The following is a 24,750-nucleotide window of genomic DNA, read 5'->3' as shown; positions in this document are numbered from 1 at the left end:
GATGAGCAGCAAAACATCTCAGACTAGCAAAAAACAAAAATTAGTCTAGTTGCCGTGATTCAACCTTTAGACACCTATTCTTCATCAACCAACATAGCATAGTTCCTGATTTAAAAAAAAAATCCAGTTTTTTTAAATCAACATTATAACCAATGGAAATATGTTCTGCAATAAGTTGAAGATGCCCTTGTTTTAATAGCTGTTACTATGTGTTAATACAACAAATCCACACTACAATCCTATACATATCTACCTAGGAGAAAGTTCCACTGAGTTCAAGGTTGCAGGTTTGCAACAGTTAAGGCTGTTTTGTATTAAGCTGTTCTGTCTCTTAGTGTTTTTCAGGTAGAAAAACAGATAAAACTGTTTGTCTTACTTTACCTCTGGATTCAATGTCAATGGAAAAAGAAGTCATTATAGCCAAGGTAAATACTGTTTCATGATGGAATATGGAAAATCTATAAAATCTTTTAAAAGATTAAAAACTTAATTTTATTTTGCAAAAAGAGAGGGTGGCTCAATATGTTATTATTAATTAAACATATAAATTAACTTTTAAGGTAACAAATGTAGAGGAATAGTCTTAACTTTAACCATGGAACTTTACATTTTGTGGATTCCAATTACCCCAGCCATTCTGGCCAATGAAAAGAGATGTGTGAAATAGTTCAACAATATCTGAGGAGGGCACACCCCCCCCCCTCCATACACACATTGGACAATTTGTGGAAACTATAAAAAGGTCTCCAAGTACTCAGAGAAAGATATTTTAGAGATACTAAGAAATGTTTGACTCTGAAGGTATGTACTCAGTTGTGACTTCCAATTCCTCAAGATATCTCAAGTAAAGTAAGGAAAATGTTATTATGCAGACATGTAGAAGAAATATTACAAAGAGGCAAGATAAAATTGCTATACAGCAGTATTTACAACCAGTCGCTTAGTGACTATTCAAAGTTACAATGGAGCATTCCCCCAATCACGTGACTGCATTGTAGACAATGAGCAACAGGCACACATTTAGAGCCTTTGCATTCTCCCACAATCATTTAATGACAATTTACTTTTTTAAAAAACCAAAAACTGATCTTTACTTCCAGTTTTGCAAAACCAACACACAGTGAACAATGGGTTCTCTTAATGACTGCTACAAAAAAAGATTGTAAAATTGGGTCAGTCACATAGGTGACCCATTTTATGACTATCAGACTTACAATAATGGGCAAGTTCCAGTATGGTGATAAGTCGAGGACTACCTGTACTTTGGCATCTGCATAAAATCTGAGGTATCGAAAATTCCAAACATGTAGGAAGATGTCCCCAGTGTCACCAAACATGAAGAAATTACGTGGGATGATCACATAGAAATCAAGTCATTTGGTTCCATTTAAAAACTTCTTCATTTGCTTATTGGAGAAATAGAAGAAGAAACCAAAAATAAAGATTATTTCTTGTGGCATTTGTTCTTTAAACTTCCAGAAGATTTTGAAATACAAAATTTAAATTATTTTTGTGATTTGTCTGTTATTATCATTTAACATATGATGAAAGCAGGACAAAGAGAAGTAATCATATACACACAATCCATGTAATTGTTCAAAAACAATTTTTACGGGGCTATGGCAGAGGCCTCATAACTGGATGTCCAATTTAGCTATCCAGGCAATCGCCTCTGGTGTTGCTTCATGTAAGTCTTCTAAGGAACCAGAGAATACACATCATGGGGAGTCTTGCACAATATGTTGAATATACGGAATGTTTAATTTGTCTGCCATGTGTAATTTACCTGTCATGTAGGTCTATTATGAACTTTAGAATAAATTCAGTGGATCATAAAACTCTAAAACTTTCCAGAGTTGGGTAAACAAAAATCTTAACTAGAGAAGGAATAATTGCTTGACTTGCCTGATTTATAGGAGTGTCCTTCCTGATCATGCTAGTTAAAACTGAATTCTGCTAGAGCTCAGCACTTCATGTCCAATCCTCTTTTTATCATGTGCATGGGATGCACTGAAAGTCTTTATTATTTTTTGTAAACAGACTTTTCAATAATTCCATTGTACCTTGATCCTACAGATTCAGGTGTTAGTCGCTAAAGCAGGATATCTGCCTTGAATTGATGCAACTCATATGGATTCTTACAGTAGATCTTTCAGTTATAGTAATCTTTACACATTGCACATGTGTAGATTCAATCAGTAGAACTGTCTCCATTAACTAGTCAGGGGGAGTAACAAAACTTGCATTATGATATCACAATGCAAACCTCGCAACTTGCATACTTATGTAAGATGGAAAGTAAATAGAAAGGAGTGGGATTGGCTTCACAACATCATAGCTTGCATATTGTCATTTTTTCATCATTGTGGCTTGTTGCAGAATCATATAACTAGCTGAATAGTGGCTGTAAATCACTGGAATGTCATAGGTTGGGAAAGGTCATGTGTCAATAGGTAGTATTGTTTCATCTCTGTTTGGCATGTAGTTGTCTGGTGCTTTTGGTGTTGATTAACAGCTGATGCCTCTTTATTTGAGTGTTAGTCAGTAGATGTGCATTAAAGCAGAATTCCCCAAACTTTCCGGCTTTGTGGGCCAGCGGGGAGGAGAGAAGAGGGAATGGATCTATGTGAGTGGCTGGCAAGCATGCATGTGCACGCAGCTCCATTTAGGTGAATGGTGGACAGTGCACCTGTTGCTCACACAAATGAAGCACACATGCACGTGCTTGCCCACCTCTCACGCAATCAATATTTATTGCACCAGCAAAACCGGGCTTAGAAACTTGACAAAACCATTATATTTTGTAAATCATTTTGAGTTTGCTATTTGATTTTCAGGTGTCAATGCTGCAAATATTGTATATTCTTGCTTTTGACAATATGCAGAATTGTCTGGTAAATATGGAGTTAATAAAGAGCAGAAGGGACGTTGGGGGTAAAGCCCGGGAAAGAAAGAGGAAGAAAACCTCTTTGACCTTCACACTAATTGGATAGTGTGAGATATGACGGCAAATTTAGAGAGGGAACTTGCTGATAATTTAACTGCTCAGAGAAAGAGAACTGAGATCCTAGCATCCCTCTGTTGTGCCTGTGCCGACATTTTGTAACAATAAAAGACTTTTAGGAAAATAAATGCCTGGAAGTTCTTTGGAATGTTTCATTAGCCGGAACCACAACATCAGGTTTGCTAAGATTGCTTTGAAGAGATTTTGTTGCTTTGTGGGCTATAGTGATGCCAGGAACTTGTAGCATTGCAATTGTGATTTCTGATATGTCTTTTTTTAATATATAGAAGGAGTGTGATGATTGTGCTGTAGTTGTATGGATCGACTCTTTTCTATGAGGTGTTGGAAAATGTTACACAAATATCCATTCCTGTTTTTTGGAATTCAAAATAGGATTGTGTACGTGTGAAGGAGGGAGCAATTTCAGACAGTGATTTCAAAAATTCTCTTTCAAATAAATAATATTTAACTTTCAATTAAATGATATTTAATTTAATACATTATTAATAATATTTTTATCTCTAGGACAAATCAGTTGGCTTATATGTAAAGATAAAAGAGTGGTAAGAGAAAATACTTTAATTTATTGATTGACAATGGGTCATCAAGCTGGATCTTAGCTAGATTTTATCCATAATGATCTGTCCCTAGCCTGATTTTTTGGTCTTGCAATGATTTTTGTGCATGATGCAATAATCTCTGCTGCCTCCACTATCATCTGAGGTGTTTCAGTCCTATGGCTGGGTTAGGATGGAAATGTGATTTTGCTTGAGATTCTTTTCCGTATTAATGGTTATTATTATAGTGTCTTCCTAAATTAATCATAACAGTGATATTTTATTTCTTTCATCATGGACCATACGCAAGGCAAAAAGAGCTTGATGTACGTTTAGACTATGAACTGTGTCCAGATGAACAAGTATTTATACAGAAAAGGAAGAAAATTGTAGCAGCTGCCATGAAAAGGGTTCTTTGCATGGACAATGATTTGCAAGATCATGAGGTATGTAAAACATAACCACTGCAATTCAGTATGGATAAATTAAGACTTTGTTTTCAATTAATTATCTAGACCTCTGGCAAACCCATGTATAGATGCGAGAGTTATGCAGATTTGGAAATAGGACGGAGAAGATTGATAAATGAATACATTCATAATTCATAATTCACAGTATATCTAGGGCCGTGATGGCGAACGTTTTAGAGAATGAGTGCCCCAAAACTTGCCCCACTCCCGCTCCACCCCATGCCCTCCCCCTGTCCCACCCCCACCCTGTCCCCCACCCTGCCTGCCGACAGGGCCACTCACCGCCTCCAGGGCCCACCGCAGATTACCCAGGCAGCCCAGCAGCCCAGCAGATTGCCCAGGCAGCCACGCCACAGATTGGCCACGCCTTATGCCCATGCCCCACAGCACCAACTGTGCGTGATGTGGCGTGAGGGCAGAGTCTTGTCCACGCTGCCTGGTTGCCATGTCCTTGGCTGCGCTGCTCCGTGTGTGCCACGCTCGGGAGTGATTCTCCTCCAGGGCGGCTACTGGTGAGGAGGGAGTCATGGGGGAGGCAAGGCTGGGGCAACGGCATGTGTGCCCACAGAGAGGGCTCTGAGTGCCGCCTCTGGCATGCGTGCCATAGGTTCGCCACCACTGATCTAGGTAACATTATTGCAACATATGGGCAGACTTAATCATAGTTTCAGCTAGGAAACTGTGAGTATCCTAGACTAAGCCAAGTCAAAGTACTTCCAAAAATTCCTGGAAGCCTGGCACTCAGACAAATCGGCCATCGAAAGGTAAAATGAAAATTTTTACTTCTTTGGGCTTTATTTGTTGAACAGGTGCCTGTGGTGGCTATCATGGCCACAGGAGGTGGAGCGCGGGCATTTACAGCTTTTCATGGCCATTTACTTGGTCTTCAGAAACTGAATCTCTTAGACTGCCTCACATACATTTCTGGATCTTCTGGCTCTTCTTGGTAAGAATGACACACACACACACACACACACACACACACACACACACATCCTTGTCACATATTCTGAGAAGAAGAGTTGCCTTATGGTGAGATGGATTGCAAATAAATGTAATAAATAAATAAAATAAATACGTTCATATTGGCTGTTCATATTGCACTCTTGCTAATAAGCATAGTCTTTTAAATGTCACTGTAATTTGATGAGAAAATGGAACTGATAGGCAAAATTTAGAATTTATTTAAAACATTTAAAATTTATTTAAAACATTCCTATTTAGAATTTATATTCCCATTTATATTCCTATATCTGCCCCTCCAATCAAAAGTTAAAGCAATACATAAAATTACATTAAAATACAAAACTAAATAGATTAAATATATTACATAGGCCAGGGACTGTCACAGAAAAGGCATGCTTCCTAACTCCCATCCAATGGTAATATTTAAATGAAGTATCCAACTTGGTAAATTTAAAAAAAAAACCAATCAAATTAAAACAAAAATCTGTTTACTTCCTGTATACAGAATAATGATGATATTATATGAGCATACATATGGGGCAGTTCTCATCCATTAAATTCACCAGTTGGCCTTGGGAAGGCTTCCAATAGATGAAAGTGTGATTTGGAGAAAAGGACACGATACCAGGATGAAATATCCAAATATACAGTAAATATATAAAGTGCATAACCAGGTTGGAGAGTTCTGTTCTTAATTTTGTTTTAAATTTGAACGCCTTTTGTCTAATCCAGGAACGACACATGATGATTCCTCCAAGCTGAGTTCTTTATTCTTTCATACCTATAGATAAAATCTTGCCAAAGTGAGCACTTTAATCTGCATGTACCATGTACTCTGTGAACTATTAGGGAGGGGTCATCTTCATCCTTTTTCTCTTAAGCATAAGATCTGGACTGAGTTGCCTCTTAGTCATCTGGAATGTATCCCCTCCCTCCTAGGGATCCACCTCCTTACTATATTCCAACACATGTTTCCTGTCTTCATGGTCTTTTCATATTTAAAAAACCATCTTTGGCAGATTGGCTATAATTTCCCATGATAGCTCAAAAACAGAGGATAACATTTACATGACTGAAAATTACTTTAAAAATTTTTTTTGGCTAACCTGGCAAAAACTTGTGTCTGGATTTCTTGGATAGGCTGAATTAATTGTTTATTTTCACTATTATTAAATATTTTTTCTAAATATTTTCTAAAAGTGTTTTGGCAGGAAAATCCTAAAAATTGCATCACAATTCTTCTTGTTCTTCTTCACAATTCTTCTTGTTCTTTTTTTTAAAACAGTTTTTAAATTAGCATGATGGTTATGTGTTTAAATATTAAATAATAGTAAATTATGTTAACAACCCTTAATATAATTTGGGAATTGTAAATCTCATTATCAAGCTGCATCTTTTTTGTAGGACACTTTCAAATCTGTATGAAGAACCTGATTGGTCACAAAAGGATCTTTTAGGACCAATTGCAGACGCTCGCAAAAACATGTCCAAATGCAAGCTGGACTGTTTTACATTAGACCACTTAAAAGAATACTGTGACATTCTGAAGCAGCGGCAAAAGGATGGCTACAAAACCTGCATTACTGATCTCTGGGGACTTTTCATTGACCAAGCATTAGGAAATGGGGTAATAGATGTGTCCATTTTGTTAAATGGTTCTGATAGAAAGCTGAATATACATGCTGGAAAATCAAAGCAATGCAAGCAACATCATAACAGTTTGAATGTGCACTGTACAAACCTGGTATGGGGCTGAGGGTGCCTGGGCTGATCCCATCCTCAAAAGTTTACATTCACATTATGCTTATATAATCTTCAGAATCACATTTTTTATTTCTAACACTCATCAAATCCTTTTAACAAGTACTGTGAATATTAATATGCATTCATTGATATGCTCACTTTCTGCCACTTTACCTCTTAAAACTTTCCTAAAAACCCAATACCGTAGAAAAGGGAACGCTGTAGATAGCTTATCGCAGGTTACAATTAATACATAGAAAAGGAAAAAGAATTGAGAGGGATACACAAATTAATATACACTGATGTTAACTTTTTTCATAACGAAGCTTTGAATTTACACAAGGACCATATGTAATATTTAGGGAAACTCTTTTAAGAATGAGAGAAGCCAACTTTTTTTTAGCTTTTATATGACTGCAAAAATGTGATTTGGGCAGCATATAATAAAAAACCAAAACACAATAGAAACCATGTCAAGAAATCACATAAACATATATTGCAGGTGGAGCTTGTCTACCACCTTGGCCCCAATGCCCAAGAGAACATCTACCTCATCAAACCTTCCTAAGAGTTAAGAGACAGAGGGCTGGTTTAATCTCAGGGGAGATAATAGCAAAACCACACCTCCCAAGTCCCAACAGATGACATTATTTTGAGGAAGTCACCAGGCCATGTCCCTTCCGTTGGACACCAGGCAATCAGGCAAATAAAATGGCAGATAATCACAGTGAGATGGAGAAGGAAAACTTAGTCCTTACTTAGAACTAGGTGAATGTGGACTTTAGTTTTTTCCAGTCTCTTTTCTGATGATATAATTGGGAGAAGATATATTACTAGAATTCCCCAACGATAGGGTATTTAGGATTCAAAAGGGGCAGTCAAAATATTATCAAAAATCTATCTTCTAAGAAGTAGTTTTTAGTTATTTTTAAATGAATTCTTTTAATACTATTAACCCCAACTAATGGGCTAAGAGGTGAAGGTGGCAATCTGAATATGTTAGATGGAACAGGGCCTACCATGTGGGAATGATGGGAGACAGGAAGAAGAGCCACAAACTAGACTACCATCATGTAAACGATAGCTCAGCTAATAGAAGGGGGAGTATGGGAAGCATTTCAGAAAAGACCCTTCTACGATTTCTAGAGAGGAGAGAAGAGAAACACTTTCAATCTTATAAGATTATGTCAACATAGCCTTACAATAAAAATAGAGTTACTCCTCATAGTTGTGCTTCTTGTATGGAACTGTTTTGCTTCTTGGGTGAGAAGCAAAACATTTTCAAAGGAAAAAAACAAGAAAGCCCAGTTGCCTTTTGGAAAAAGCACTTTTGGCACAACCATGAACTGGATGATTGAGAATCTCCATAGACATTCTTGTCTGAACTAGCTCAAAAGGCTAATACCATGCTATTCACGGGTGATATTTTACCACATATACTCCAAGTGGTCTGAAATTCTCCCAGCAGTTTGGGTAGAGTTCCCAATAAATAAAATATCAAAGAATTTTCTTTAAATGGTTTTCAGAGAAATTTTTGGTCAATTCTGTTCTTTTCAATGAACCCAGATGAAATGTGAAAGGGATAGAGAAACAATATGAGAATTTGTTCCAGAAATGAATCAATAATAATAATAATAATAACAACAACAACAATAGGAAAAATTATGAAATATCGTGACCTGACCATCAAAACTGCATGACTATGGATGAAACATTTAGCAGTGATACCCATTGTCATCGGGGCTCTGGGAACTATGTCCAAAAACTTTGCAAAATATTTTTTTAAAACTGCAGCTTCCTGCAATAATTCCAGCAATGGTACAAAAAACTGTGCTACGTGGCACATCTTACATTTTAAGGAGATACCTGGTTGATACCTAAGGTGCTGGCAGCAACCTGTGTCAACCATCAGTGCCAGTCAATTCGAATGTTCAGTTGACTGAGGTTCACATCTAATGAATAATAATAACTTGTTATATATGAGGAGAATGAAATTAAAATTAGGATTCTTCTTCTGATTCTTTCTAGTTCCAGTAGGATTAAATCTATGACATTTTTGTGGTTTGTTGTTGGTTTATTTTTGCAGAGATGTAGCAGCACACTTTCAGAGCAGAAGCATGCCCTGAATCATGGTCAGAATCCTCTACCAATGTATTTAGTCCTCAACACCAGGGACAAATATAGCCTTCAAGAATTTAAAGGTAGCATTACCCATATTGTTGATTATGATGCAATAATAATAAGGGGTCATTGATCTACCAGGATAGCCAAACATTTATTTCATTTTAATATTACCACAGTGGTGCTGTTTTTGGTCTAGACTACAGCCAACAAAGGAGTCTCAATTCCATTATATATATTATTCTTTTAAATGAATGGTGAACATTCTGCCCTGTTCCCTACTTCTTCCGCCTCTTTCCTCTTATGAGATCTTCTGAAGAAATGAAGATGTAATGCATTGCTGTAGCTTTCTCTTGCAAAGCTTCAAAAAGCAAGATATCTCTTTATTACTGCCTATTAAATTGGGGGAAAGGAAGAATAAAAAAAATGGAGTCAGAAAATGAGGAGAAAAAGATAAATATGTAAGAGGACCTGTGGAATGAGAGAAATTATGGAAGGACCACCCAAGTATCTATATTTTTTTTAGTCCTTTCAGCCATAACATGGTTGTACACACATTCCCAGAACATAGGATATTTTGAAAAATTGATTATTTTTCTCAGTTTGTTCCAGCCATTGGTTCATGGAAAGAGGAAGGGAATTAATGGATTTTGGGATTTTAGACAATTGCCAGTAGATCTCTGAGATGCTTAGAATATCTGAGTAAATTGGGTTTGACTCTAAGATTTTGAGGTTTTGGCAATTAAGAGAGATACAATTGTGAGCATGAAGGAGCAGCAGGAGGAAATCATTAATTTTCATCATTGTTCTCTCTAAGCTTTCAGTTATTGCAGGGGTTCTCAACCTTGGCAACTTTAAGACTTGTGGACTTCATCTCTCAGCAAAGCTGGCTGAGGAATTCTGGGAATTGAAGTCCACAAGTCTTAAAGTTGCCAAGGTTGAGAACCCCTGAGTTATTGCAATGATAATGGACAGTAGAACTATCTGATACAAAAAAAAAAAAAGACTTTGGAGAGCATCTGCAAATGTAAATCTCAACAGGAGAACAATGGACATTAATTCAAGAGCCAACATAAATACCATAGACTCTCGTGTAAACTAATAGGCAGGATTGTCACCTTCATTCTCTTGTGATTTTTGATTCCTGATGACCTGATGGATTAGAGGGGAACAAAAAACAGTGTGACGATTGATCCTGGGCACTTAATTATTGGTTGGTCTTTTCAGGGCTTTTCAACATTCCATTTCTCCCCATATATTTTTGTATACTTAGCTTGGTGGAAATACAGCAAAATTTAAATTTAAAAGGCTAATTTAGTTACATTCAACCATTTGCAAAATCACACTTTGCAAAGCCAGTGTTTCATTTGAATCTGTAACTCATATGATTTTGTTGTAGAGTGGATGGAATTCACTCCTTTTGAGGTTGGATTGTTAAAATACGGGGCCTACATTCGTGCTGAAGACTTTGGAAGCAAATTCTTCATGGGTCGGGTGATGAAGAAGATCCCAGAATCTCCAATCTGCTTTATGAAAGGTGCCTTTCAAGATCTTTATCTTTTTCTTTTTAAATATATACAACCTTCTGAAAAATAGTTTTCACAAGGCAGTTTACAACTTTCTTAAATAACATTTTGACTAATTAAAGATTAAAAATGTATTAGAGCAGGGGTGTCAAACTCAATTTCATTGAGGGCTGCATCAGCATTGTGGTTGCCCTCGGGGGGCCGAGTGGGTGTGGCCAGGGTGGATGCAGCCTACTGGGTGGGCATAGCCAGATCTACATTGTTCACGTCAAGGGTGCCTGTGGGGGCCTGGGCAGGAGTGGGACAGATCTGAGGGTCTCTGGCAGAAGGAGGTGGGACTGGGGCAAGCGCTAAGGCATGGTCCATTTCTTCATTCCTCACAAAAAGTGACACCTCCCCAGCGTGCACCCAGGAGGCGGGGCCGACATGGCAGGGGCTGGTTCCTCGCTGTTTCTAGACAGCCTTGTGGAGCTAAGACTGAATGCGTTTCAGCATAGATGGCCACCAAAAAAATTATACATTGGCTCCCAGCTGGCTTGGGCCAGGGCCAAGGCAGTGGGGGCCATTCCCTCACTGTTTCCAGGATGGCTTTGCAGGCCACATGAAACCAATTTGTGGGCTGCATCCGGCCCCTGGGCCTTGTGTTTGACATGTCTGTATTAGAGTTTCTAAACTACCCATACACATTACATGAAACAATGGCATTTCTTTTCAAAAATTCTGATTCCACTTGTCTGAAAGTTGCCAGAAACAAGGTTGAAAATAAAAATCAACAAGGCTGATTGTTTTCGATTGTAATCTAAAGCAAGGTTGGGGAGAGGGCATATGGTCCCCTAGAAAACATAGGATAATTCAAGGGAGTCACAGGAAAAAAACATGGAACAGGGAGGGGCACATTTTGAAGAGACACAGAAAAGCAAAAATCTGTATTGCTTTCTTGCTTTGTTGCTCATTCATTCAATCAATCAATCAATTTTGATAGCTGCCCATCTCAGTCGATAACTCTTGGTGGCTTACAATTATTACAAACATTGTCTTGCTGATGCCTGAAAACACACTATTTAATATCCCATGTCCATATCCAGCAATGGCACCTGGACAGGTAGAAAACAGAAGGAAAACAAGGTCAAAAGGGGGCCACAAGCAACAGAAGGTTGAGGAACACTGCACCAAAGCATTTTCAGTTTCTTCCAATGTTGTACCATAAATTTGACAAGTTGGCACTGTCGTCTGTGATTGTGAACAACAACAGATCACACTCAATAGTACAATAGCATCCTGCTTAAGGCAATTCTGTATATGTGCATTCCTTTTGTCCTTTTAATATGCTTTTAGGCAGGGCTTTTTTTTTTTTTTTGTCATAGAACACCCAGAACGGAATTCCAGCCCCTTTTTTGGATGGAACCTTGTAGGGCAGGCAAGGCAGGTTGTATGACATGTGTGAGTTCCAGCACCTTTTTTTTTAATTTACAAAAAAAGCACTGCTTTTAGGGAGAAAACATGAATGAACAGAAAATAACTTTCTTTTCCCTTGAGTCTGCCATTTTCAATTATGATAAAGATAAGTAAAGACTGCCTCCTTGTGGCAGTTAGGCTAGAATCTAAATTAGTCACAGGGCTGATTCACACAGTGTAGGTGCTATTTGCACCAGCTCAAGTAAGGACTACTGATTATTACTAGAGGCACCCCTTATCATCCTCTACTTTTACTCAGCCCATCATTTTTCTCACGTGGCCTCTTATGCAGTGTTGTCCTCTTCATCCACAATGCTTTACTTCAGCACCTCCACTCCAACGCTAGCTATTGTGCTCTGGAATAACTCCTCTTCTCTAGACCCTCCTTCATGGCCTTTTTTTTTTTTTTTTTTTTTTTACAAATTCAACAGCAAACAGTAAAAGCTGGACTTTTTTCCCTGTCCTCTCCCTCCTGCCAGGTTCATTGATGGACCTATGACAGCACACTTTTTAAAACTTCACCTTGGTTTCAGTTGAAATTGACCAGAATTCTGCTACTTTCCCATTCAAGCCTAAGTGATAGGAAAAAAATGAAATTTTCTCTTTCCTCCACTTTTATTAATTCAGAGAAAGTAAGGAAGCAGGAGAATCCTCCAATCAGGAACGCTGGTAAATATGCTCTGGACAGAAGATCAGGCCAGCACAGAGACCAAAATGAAGGAAGGGGTTTAAAACCAGAAAGGGATTTCTTAAGCCAACTTTATTTCTGGCATGTCTAAAAAGAGTGCAGAGAAGACTAATAAAGATGATTAGGGGACTGGAGGCTAAAACATATAAGGAACGGTTGCAGAAATTGGGTATGTGCAGTTTAATGAAAAGAAAGACTAGGAGGGACATGATAGCAGTGTTCCAATATCTCAGGAGCTGCCACAAAGAAGAGGGAGTCAAGCTATTCTCCAAAGTGCCTGAAGGCAGGACAAGAAGCAACAGGTGGAAACTTATCAAGGAAAGAACCAAACTAGAACTAAGGAGAAATTTCCTGACAGAACAATTAATCAGTGGAATGGCTTGCATCCAGAAGTTGCGGTTTGCCGGAAATATTATAGGATTTCCTACCTGAGCAGGGCGTTGGACTAGAACAGGTCTTTTCAACCTTTTCACCAATTGTACCACTTTTAGGATATTCAAGTACCACCAGTCGCTTAGCAAGGTGTCAAAAACTTGATGACCAAAAAAAAAAAAGGAAAAAAGTGAAAGTACAGGTAGTCCTCGACTTCCAACAGTTCACTTAATGACTGAAGTTACAACGGCACTGAAAAAAGTGACTTATGACCATTTTTCACATTTATGACCATTGCAGCATCCCCAGGGTCAAGTGATTTATATTTGCATGCTTGGCAACTGATTCATATTTATGATGGTCACAGTGTCCCAGGTTTATGTGATCCCCTTTTGCAACCTTTTGACAAGCGAAGTTGATGGGGAAACCAGATTCATTTAACAACTGTCTTACTAATTTAACAAGTGCAGTGATTCACTTAACAAATGTGGGCAACAAAAGTCATAAAATGGGACAAAACTCATTTAACAAATTTCTCACCCCTTCTCTTTTTATAGCCTTTCCTCTTCCCCCCTCCTCCTTTTCTATCCTCTCCTCTCCCCCCCCCTCGTCCTTTTATATCGGGTATCAAATTTGATTTCATTGAAGGTCGCATCAGCATTGTGGTTACTGTAGGGGGGGAGTGGGGCTGTGTGGCCATCTCTACTTCACTCAGGTCAAGGGGATACCTGTGGGGGGATCCGGGGATCTCCAGTTGAGGGGTTTAGGGTTAGGCTCCTTTCCTCCCTCTCTCCCTCCCTTCTTCCCATTCCCATCTCCTTCCTTCTCTTCTCTTCTCCCTTTCTCCTCACAGCTTCTCTCACAATAAGCCTTTTCTCTCTTTCTCACATACATAACTCTGCAAAATCCTTCCCATTCTTTCACACACACACGTTCCTCCAAATCCTCCCCATTCTCTCTCACACACATATTCCTCCAAATCCTTCCCAGTCTCTTACATACATTCCTCCAATATCGTCTCCATTCTTATGCACACATTCCTCCAAAATCCTTTCTTCTCTCCCTCTCTCTCTCTCCCTCTCTCTCTCTCTCTCCCTCCCCCCCTCTCTCTCTCTCTCTCTCTCTCTCTCTCTTTCTCTCTCACCACTTCTATGACAAAAGCCTTTTCTCTTCTGCCTCTTTCTCTGGAGTCTTTTCTTCTCTCCCTCTCCCGCCAAAACTGCCTCCTTTTATCGCCTCTCCTGTCTCCGCCCCCCTCCTCCTTTCTCTTCCGGGTGAGCCGAAAGTGCTGATCCTGGGGTCTTTGTCTCATCACAAGCAGCCCTGCAGCTCCTGAGAACTCTCTCAGGGCAAGTCGTGTGCTGTGCCGTTTTGGCTTGTTCCCTCCCCCGATACGTTTGGGTGGGCTGGGCTGGGCAGGCCATGTACCACCTGCCAGTTGCCAATGTACCACCAGTGGTATGCATACCACTGGTTGAAAAGCCCTGGACTAGAAGACCTCCAAGGTCCCTCCAACTCTATTGTTCTGTTATGCCAGGGCAACAAGCAGCTAAAGGCTGCATTGTGGAAAAGCCCACTCCATCATAGTTTCAGTCAGAGACCATTGTACTCAGCATGAACATAACTAAAAGAACATTAGTTGTTGTTGTTAATTGCGAAGTCGTGTCCGACCCATCGCGACCCCATGGACAATGTTCCTCCAGGTCTTCCTGTCCTCTACCATCTTCTAGAATCCATTTAAGTTCACACCTACTACTTCAGTGACTCCATCCAGCCATCTCATTTTCTATCATCCCATTCTTCTATTGCCCTCAATCTTTCCCAGCATTAGGCCCTTCTCCAGTGAGTCCTTCCTTCTCATTAGGTGGCCAAAGTATTTGAGTTTCAACTTCAGGATCTGACCTTCTAAAGAGCAGTCGGGGTTGATCTCTTCTAGGACTGACCGGTTTGAACGCCTTGCAGTCCAAGGGACTCGCAGGAGTCTTCTCCAGCACCATAGTTCAAAGGCCTCAATTCTTTGGCCTCAGCCTTTCTTATGGTCCAACTTTCACAGCCATACATTGCAACTGGGAAAACCATGGCCTGGACTATCCGCACTTTTGTTGGCAGGGTGATGTCTCTGCTTTTTAGAATGCTGTCTAGATTTGCCATAGCTTTCTCCCCAGGAGCAAGCGTCTTTTAATTTCTTGGCTGCAGTCCCCATCTGAGGTGATCTTGGAGCCCAGAAAAATAAAATCTGTCACTACCTCCATTTCTTCCCCATCTATTTGCCAGGAATTGAGAGGGCCAGATGCCATGATTTTGGTTTTCTTAATGTTGAGTTTCAAGCCAACTTTTGCACTCCCCTTCTTCACCCACATCAAGAGGCTCTTTAGTTCCTCTTCACTTTCTGCCATTAGAGTGGTATCATCTGCATATCTTAGGTTGTTGATATTTCTCCTGGCAATCTTAATTCCAACTTTTGATTCATCTAGCCCTGCCTTTTTCATGATGTGCTCTGCATATAAGTTAAATAGGCAGGGCGACAGTATACAGCCTTGCCGGACTCCTTTTCCAATTTTGAACCAATCAGTGGTTCCGTGTTCGGTTCTCACTGTTGCTTCTTGACCCACATATAGGTTTCTCAAGAGACAAATGAGATGGTCTGGTACTCCCATCTCTTTAAGAACTTGCCACAATGATGATCCACACAATCAAAGGCTTTAGCATAGTCAATGTGTTATGATCCACACAATCAAAGGCTTTAGCATAGTCAATGAAGCAGAAGTAGATGTTTTTCTGGAACTCCCTAGCTTTCTCCATGATCCAGCGTATGTTGGCAATTTGATCTCTAGTTCCTCTGCCTCTTCGAAATCCTGCCTGTACTTCTGGTAGTTCTTGATCCACATACTGCTGGAGTCTAGCTTGTAGGATTTTAAGCATAACTTTACTAGCATGTGAAATGAGTGCAATGGTGCGATAGTTTGAACATTCTTTGGCATTGCCTTTCTTTGGAATTGGAATGTAAACTGACCTTTTCCAATCCCGTGGCCACTGTTGAGTTTTCCAAATTTGTTGGCAAATTGAGTGTAGCACTTTTACTACAACGTCTTTTAAGATTTTGAATAGCTCAGCTGGAATACTGTCACCTCCACTAACTTTGTTGTTGCTCAGATTTTCTAAGGCCCATTTCACTTCACATTCTAGGATGTCTGGTTTGAGGTCAGTGACCATTTCATTGTGGTTATCTGGGACATTAAGCTCATTCTTGTATAGTTCTTCTGTGTAGTTTTGCCATCTCTTCTTAATCTCTTCTGCCTCTGTTAGGTCCCTGCCATTTTGGTCCTTTATAGTACAATGGTATAAACATAAATGTTATAAAAATGTACTGCTTAAAACTCACCCAGTTATTTCCCTTTTATATCCTTTATCAAAGCATATATTCACCTTATTCTTGAGTAAAAATTTCTTACATTATTTGTAATTAAATTCTTTTGATTAGATAGGAAAAACAGTGGCAGTGTATGTGTGGGGTGTATGTATGTTGTTCCATTAACAAATCTCTTCCTTAAAAATAATGTATCTTTTTTGAAAGCCTGTGTACCACGGGATAGAGCCAGGACTACTCATTAAAATATTGTGGAGCAGGTGCTGCTAGTGAATAGCCCTGGGAGAGAGAAATTAGCAGAAATTGAAAAGTTTGGAAACTTTTTCCCCAATGCTTGTAAATAGACTTGTACATAGTAAAACAAATTCCCCATCATCTCTGTTTCTGTGAAGCAATTGTCCTCCTTTAAAGACGCACCCACACTGAGGTATGAAATAGCTTGAGGCCCTGCTATGAAAGCATCTAAAGGTTGTCTAGCTTAGAGCTGTTCTGTTTTTTTAACTTTCTCCTTAAAATTTTTGATTTTGTTGAAGATTTAAAAATTGACTTCATGAACCAACAATACTGAAGAGGAACATATTTATTCTGTTGCTCTGATTATTAATATGGATTATGTTACTCTAGGCAGTTTCACAATGGTTTTAGCATTATCAATACTTTAATTATTATATATGCTGTTAGATACTTCCAGTTCAGAGAATCAGACTGATGTAATGGTTAAGACACCAGGTTAGAATTCACGAGACTGTGGATTCTAGTCCTGGCTTAGGCATGAAGCCAACTGGGTGACCTGGAGTCAGCCACTCTCTCTCTCATCCCTGGGAAAGAGGCAATGGCAAACCACTTACGACAATGGCAAACTACCATTTTCTTTTGCCAAAAAAACTGAAAGGACTTCTCCAATGGATTTGCCAGGAGCCAGTAATGACTCAAAGGCACAACACTTTTAGTTCATTACTGAAATCAACTAAATGGAGGATCAGGCTGTTCTTGAAAACTACCACAAGAAAAGGGCTGAAACATTTTTATCGTCTTCCAAATCTGTTGAAAATATTCTTTGATTCCTCTTAAATCAGAATAATATATTACTATTGTCCAATGATGGTTACATTCTATTTTATGGAAGCTTATACTTTAACTGATATGAATGTTTGAGATGCCACAAACCTCTGATTTGCTTGTTTGTACAGACCAGTTTCTGGCATGTCCACGGACCGGGGGTTGGGGCCCCTTGATGTATACAGTTCAGAACTATAATTGAAAATCTTACTAACTCTTGATCTTTCTTTAGGTATATGGAGTAATGTGTTTTCCTTTAACCTCTTGGATGCCTGGCAAGGAATTGACAGTTCAGAAGACAGTTTTTGGTATAGCTATACCCAGGACAAAATAAAGCAAATAGGTTAGTAAAATACAAGTCACTTTAAATTTGATTATGGATTTTAATTATTTAGTTTATACAATAACTTTCTAAGCTTGAGTATCAATTCTAGTGATAAAATCCTGGGTGTAGATTTCCATTAAGTTAATTCAAAGCAGCTATACTATTGTAAAAATGTTAATTCTAAAATGTAATGAAAAAGACCAATTAAACCACTGCAGCAAATTACATACGAGAACTTAACTGGTCTTTGCTATGTTTTCTTTTATTGAACTTCAAATGTTTAACAGTTTAGGTTTACAACTACAGTAGTCTTTCTCAAAATATGATGTAGATTGTTAATAGATATGGGCATAAATAATAATAATAATAATAATAATAATAATAATAATAATAATAATAATAATAACAACAACAACAACAACAACCAGGGGGAGTTGGCAGTGAGGGAATAGAGATATACAACTGTTCTCATTTGGAAACCAGGCACCTCTACCTCAGGAAGAACAAAACCCTCTAACTAAAGAAATAAAAGAATTGAAACAAAGAATAACTGAGCATCTAGAACAGCACAAAAACAACAGAATAAGGCTACCTGCATTGAAGCTTGTTCCAAAGAAACAGCTAGCACAAGCATTAAAAGATGCAAATATTGCAATATCAAGTATAAGCACCAATTCACTGCAAGAAACAAACCAACTAATGTACAGCACAGCTGCAGTTATAACAGAATACCTGGGATGCAAAATCAACAAAAAAGAAAAACAAACAAACAGTGCACCAGAAAAATGGAAGGTTAGACTAGAAAATAAGATCAGCAAGTTAAGATCACATGCAAGCAAGCTAGAACAGATGAAAGAAAAGAAGCTGAAGAACAAGAAGACCAAAGAATACCTAATCAAGAAATACCACTTAGAAACAAGGAAGATCAAGGAAGCACTGGAAATAATAAAGCAACAAATAACAGCTATAGCCAGGAAAATCAGTAGATATGAAGCTCGAATTGCAAACTATAGGCAGAACCTCCAATTTCAATCCAATCAGAAACGTTTCTACCAATCCATCAATGGAGAAACTGCAAGGAATCAGGCAGTACCTGACAAGGAAGAAACAGTGCAGTTCTGGAAGCAGATATGGGATAACCCAAAGAAATACAACAAGGATGCGGCTTGGTTAAAAGAGGTGGATGCAAATAAAACAGAAGTTGAAATGAAAGAACTAGCAATAACAACAAAAATGGTAGAAAAAAGAGCAAAGAAAATCAAAAATTGGTCAGCACCAGGTGAAGATGAACTGCATGGGTTTTGGTTGAAACATCTAACTGTTATACACCCACTCATTGCCAAACAGTTCAACAATATACTACAAGGAGGAGAAATTGAAAAGTGGCTAACAACTGGGAAAACCTACCTAATAATGAAAAATCCAGCAAAAGGGGCAACACCAGGTAACTACAGGCCAATTACCTGCTTACCAACAACTTTCAAATTACTAACTGGTGTAGTAGCTGATGCAGTGCAACAGCATCTAGTTGAAAACAATCTCTTTCCACCTGAGCAGAAAGGAAACCGCCCCAATAGCAGAGGAACAAAAGATCAACTCCTAATAGACAAAATGATCTTGGAAAACTGCAAGAGAAGGAAGACCAACTTGAATGTGGCATGGATTGACTACAAAAAGGCATTTGACTCTCTGCCACATGATTGGATAATAAAGTGCCTAGAAATAACAGGAGTCAGTAGAAACATCAGAAAATTTGTGCAAAGATCGATGGCACAATGGAAGACACAGTTGCAGATCAATGGTGAGAGGCTGGGAGAGGTTAATATCAAGAGAGGAATATTTCAAGGAGATTCATTATCACCATTACTATTTGTTATTGCACTGTTTCCTCTGTCAACAATACTGAATAACTCAGGACATGGCTATCAAACATCAAAAACATCTGCCAGACTATCCCATCTCCTTTATATGGATGACCTGAAGCTGTACGGAAAAACATCATCTGAAATAGAATCGCTGCTCAACACTGTCCGTATATATAGCCAAGATATTGTTATGGAGTTTGGCTTGGACAAATGTGCCACACTTACTATCAAACAAGGAAAAATAGTGAAAACTGAAGGAATCAAGATGCCCCACGAAAATAACATTAAGAGTCTGGATGAGGAAGAGTACTACAAATACTTGGGTATCCTTCAAGCTGACAACATCAAGCACACTGAAGTCAAGAAAAAGATTAGAGGTGAATACATCAAGAGAGTGAAGAAGATCTTAAAATCCAAACTCAATGGAGGAAATACCATAAAGGCAATCAACACCTGGGCAATCCCAGTCATTAGGTACACAGCTGGAATAGTGGACTGGACTCAAGCAGAACTAAAAGCAATGGATAGGCAGACCAGAAAAATAATGACAATGAATCATGCCCTTCATCCACGCAGTGACATTGACAGACTTTATCTACCAAGGCAAATAGGTGGGCGTGGAATGCTACAAGTACATCAGATGGTTGAAGAAGAAAAACTGGCTTTGGAAGAATATCTGAAGAACAATGATGAAGATGCACTGAAATTAGTATATCAGGAAGGCTTACTGACTACTGGAGAGACCAAACTGGCCTACAAGAAAGACCAAATGAAGAACAGAATAGAGGCATGGGAAGACAAAGCACTACATGGCCAATACATTAAAAAAATAGCTGGGAAAGCAGATAATAAAAAGACCTGGCAATGGCTAAGAGCAGGAAAATTGAAGAAAGAGACCGAGGGACTAATTCTGGCTGCACAAGACCAAGCCTTAAGGACAAATGCATACAAAGTCAAAATTGAGAAGACAGCAACAGACAGTAAGTGCCGCCTATGCAAAGAAGCTGAAGAAACAGTGGACCACTGGTAAGCTGTTGCAAGAAGATTGCACAACTGACTACAAGCAGCAGCATGACAAAGTAGCAACAATGGTGCATTGGAAGATCTGCAAAAAATATCATTTGCCTGTAAGCAAAAACTGGTGGGATCATAAAATAGAGAAAGTCATAGAAAATGATAAAATTAAACTGCTCTGGGACTTCAGAATTCAAACAGACAAGCACCTGCAACATAACACCCCAGACTTAACAATTGTCGATAAGAAAGACAAAAAAGTCTGGATAGTGGACGTGGCAGTGCCTGGAGATAGCAGAATAGAAGAGAAAGAACTGGAGAAGATAACAAAATACAAAGACCTACAAATAGAAATAGAAAGACTGTGGCAAAAGCAAGCAAGGGTAGTACCAATAGTCATAGGCTCCTTGGGTGCAATCCCAAAACAACTGGAGCACCACTTGAACACCATTGGCATTGACAAATTCGCTATTAGTCAATTGCAAAAGGCGGCCTTATTAGGAACTGCTTCCATCCTGCGACGATATCTGTAATACCATCAAACATCCACATCTGCCTATCCCAGGTCCTGGGTAAGGACTCGATAGGTAGACAAAATGCCAAATCCAGTCTGAACATCTGGCTGACTGTGCGATGATCGATAATAATAATAATAGTAATACACTTACTATCAAACAAGGAAAAGTAGTGAAAACTGAAGGAATCAAGATGCCCCATGAAAATAACATTAAGAGTCTGGATGAGGAAGATTAGTACAAATATTTGGGTATCCTTCAAGCTGACAACATCAAGCACACTGAAGTCAAGAAAAAGATTAGAGGTGAATACATCAAGGGAGTGAAGAAGATCTTAAAGTCCAAACTCAATGGAGGAAATACCATAAAGGCAATAAACACCTGGGCAATTCCAGTCATTAGGTTCACAGCTGGAATAGTGAACTGGACTCAAGCAGAACTAAAAGCAATGGATAGGCAGACCAGAAAAATAATGACAATGAATCATGCCCTTCATCCATGCAGTGACATTGACAGACTTTATCTCCCAAGGCAAATTGGTGGGTGTGGAATGCTACAAGTATATCAGATGGTTGAAGAAGAAAAAATGGCTTTGGAAGAATATCTGAAGAACAGTGATGAAGATGCACTGAAATTAGTATATCAGGAAGGCTTACTGACTACTGGAGAGACCAAACTGGCCTACAAGAAAGAACAAATGAAGAACAGAAGAGAGGCATGGGAAGACAAAGCACTACATGGCCAATACATTAAAAAAATAGCTGGGAAAGCAGATAATAACAAGACCTGGCATGGCTAAGAGCAGGAAAATTGAAGAAAGAGACCGAGGGACTAATTCTGGCTGCACAAGACCAAGCCTTAAGGACAAATGCATATAAAGTCAAAATTGAGAAGACAGCAACAGACAGTAAGTGCCGCCTATGCAAAGAAGCTGAAGAAACAGTGGACCACCTGGTAAGCTGTTGCAAGAAGATTGCACAGGCTGACTACAAGCAGCGGCATGACAAAGTAGCAACAATGGTGCATTGGAAGATCTGCAAAAAATATCATTTGCCTGTAAGCAAAAACTGGTGGGATCATAAAATAGAGAAAGTCATAGAAAATGATAAAATTAAACTGCTCTGGGACTTCAGAATTCAAACAGACAAGCACCTGCAACATAACACCCCAGACTTAACAATTGTCGATAAGAAAGACAAAAAGTCTGGATAGTGGACGTGGCAGTGCCTGGAGACAGCAGAATAGAAGAGAAAGAACTGGAGAAGATAACAAAATACAAAGACCTACAAATAGAAATAGAAAGACTGTGGCAAAAGCAAGCAAGGGTAGTACCAATAGTAATAGGCTCCTTGGGTGCAATCCCAAAACAACTGGAGCACCACTTGAACACCATTGACATTGACAAATTCGCTATTAGTCAATTGCAAAAGGCAGCCTTACTAGGAACTGCTTCCATCCTGCGACGATATCTGTAATACCATCAAACATCCACATCTGCCTATCCCAGGTCCTGGGTAAGGACTCGATAGGTAGACAAAATGCCAAATCCAGTCTGAACATCTGGCTGACTGTGCGATGATCCATCATCATCATCATCATCATCATCATCATCATCAGGTTGAAAGAGACCTTGGAAGTCATTGAGTCCAGCCACCTGCTCAAGCAGGAAATCCTATACCATTTCAGACAAATGGCTATCCAGTCTCTTCTTTAAAACTTCCAGTGTTGGAGAATTCACCGCTTCTGGAGGCAGGTTGTTTCATTGGTTCTAACTGTCAGGAAGTTTCTCCTTAGTTCTAAGTTGCTTCTCTCCTTGATCAGTTTCCATCCGTTGCTTCTCGTCCTGCCTTCAGATGCCTTGGAGAATAGCTTGACTCCCTCTTCTTTGTGGCAGTCCCTGAGATAGTGGAACACTGCTATCATGTCCCCCCTCATCCTTCTCTTCGTTAAACTAGACATACCAATTCCAGCAACCATTCCTTATATGTTTTAGCCTCCAGTCCCCTAATCATCTTTGTTGCTCTTCTCTGTACTCTTTCTAGAGTCTCAGCATCTTTTTTACATTGTGGTGACCAAAACTGGATGCAGTATTCCAAGTGTGACTTTACTAATGCATTGTAAAGTGGTATTAATACTTCACGTGATCTTGATTCTATCCCTCTGTTAATGCAGCCCACCACTGGGTTGGCTTTTTTGACAGCTGCAGCACTTTGCTGGCTCATATTTAAGTGATTTCCACTAGATCCCAGATCCCTCTCACATTTACTACTATTGAGCAAGGTACCCCCTATACTATACCTGTACATTTGGTTTTTCTACATCTCATTCGTATTTCAGAATGTCACTGAAAGAATGAAAAAGTTAATAGCTGTACCCCAAAGGGCAATGTTTCCTGGCCTTGGCAACTTTCAGCTGTGTAGAGTTCCCTCCCAGAATTTCCCAGTTACCATGCTGGCAGAAGAATTCTGAGAGTTGAAGTGCACACACTTTAAAGTTATCAAGATTGAGAAATGCTACTATAGAATAATGACAAATAATGACAACTGAAAAATAATAGATTTAAGCTAGCAATTAAAGATTAATAAACATGCCTTAACCTCCTCCTTTATCTGACCAAATTCTAATCTCAAAATTGCATTAGATATGCGTTTTGGAACTTGAAACACCATTCTTATAAACTTAGTTTGGATAGTTTCCCTCTGTGTATTGTTTAGAAAGGAGCCTAGCTGGGAAACATGGAACACCTGAGCCAGTGATTTGGCTGTGAATAATTTGAGAAGTATAAGGGATACATTCTCCACCTCTAGTGCGGAAGAATCTTAAGACAGCTGAAGAAGGAATTTTTTTTTGAGTCTGTGCATCCTCTATGTTGATGTGTGAGTTCCATTTACTTGAGTTTTAAAAGGCAATCTAAATATTTGAAAAGTCTCACCTACACAATTTTTGCCCTTCTAATGCCTAGTGAAACTTACTGAATATTTTTTTTTATAGCAGAGACCATTATTTTGGTCTTGTGGAAGTTTAGAACAAGGTGATGTTCATTGCAATAGCACACAAGACTTTTGACTGTGCACCAAAAACCATTGGGGGTCCTTGAAACAATGGCTATGTCACCTGCATAAAACAGAAGTAGAACATACATTTCTGTTATTCCAAGCAGATGGAAGTTTGGATCAAAAATTCTTTTGCTATTAGTTGACCCATAAGTAAAACAGTGTGTGTGTGTGTGTGTGTGTGTGTGTGTGTGTGTGTGTGTGTGTGTTAAAATGCATCCATGCCTGATTCTACTGTGCACGGAGATTAAGTCTGAAATTAGACTCCTGTGGATTGAATCTTACTTTGATTCACAAGAATAGTGTCTTGATACAATTCATGGATTAGGAACAATAGCATCAGTCGATGTCCAGTCCCCTTAGTTTTTCCCATAGAAAGGGTCTTGAGCTAGAGTCCAATGCTGAATTGAAGATGGCAAAAGCCACATAAAGAGAAACACAAGATTGTCTACTGCAGGGGTGGCCAACCTATGGCACATGTACCAGAGGCGGCACTCAGAGCCCTCTTTGTTGGCACATGTGCTGCTGCCGCCACCAGCAGGTCCATCAGGCCGCCACCACTGCCCAGAGCAGGCGCCCTGCCCAGCACAAAGGAGGTGAAGCGGCTGACTAGCAAGCTTGAGTAGAGGTGGTAAAGCAGAGGTCACCAA

At 39.2% G+C, this 24,750-nt stretch overlaps 1 protein-coding gene across 1 annotated transcript in view; it reads left to right on the top strand.

Moving 5' to 3' along the window:
- Nucleotides 1–24,750, top strand: part of LOC120304206 (cytosolic phospholipase A2 epsilon-like) — a 58,151-nt gene that overhangs the window by 19,585 nt on the left and 13,816 nt on the right. The window contains exons 7-13 of the mRNA XM_039334514.1: nucleotides 336–410; nucleotides 3,872–4,007; nucleotides 4,841–4,977; nucleotides 6,402–6,624; nucleotides 8,827–8,941; nucleotides 10,261–10,398; nucleotides 17,561–17,671. Of these exons, the coding sequence (XP_039190448.1) occupies nucleotides 336–410; nucleotides 3,872–4,007; nucleotides 4,841–4,977; nucleotides 6,402–6,624; nucleotides 8,827–8,941; nucleotides 10,261–10,398; nucleotides 17,561–17,671 (935 nt within the window). The remainder of the gene's footprint in view (nucleotides 1–335; nucleotides 411–3,871; nucleotides 4,008–4,840; nucleotides 4,978–6,401; nucleotides 6,625–8,826; nucleotides 8,942–10,260; nucleotides 10,399–17,560; nucleotides 17,672–24,750) is intronic.

This window comes from Crotalus tigris, unplaced genomic scaffold, assembly GCF_016545835.1.
Source record: "Crotalus tigris isolate CLP2741 ecotype Arizona unplaced genomic scaffold, ASM1654583v1 scf7180000017545.3456711, whole genome shotgun sequence".
Lineage (NCBI taxonomy): Eukaryota > Metazoa > Chordata > Lepidosauria > Squamata > Viperidae > Crotalus > Crotalus tigris.
The sequence above is the reverse complement of the archived record's forward strand: the minus strand, read 5'-3'. Positions and strand labels throughout refer to the sequence as shown.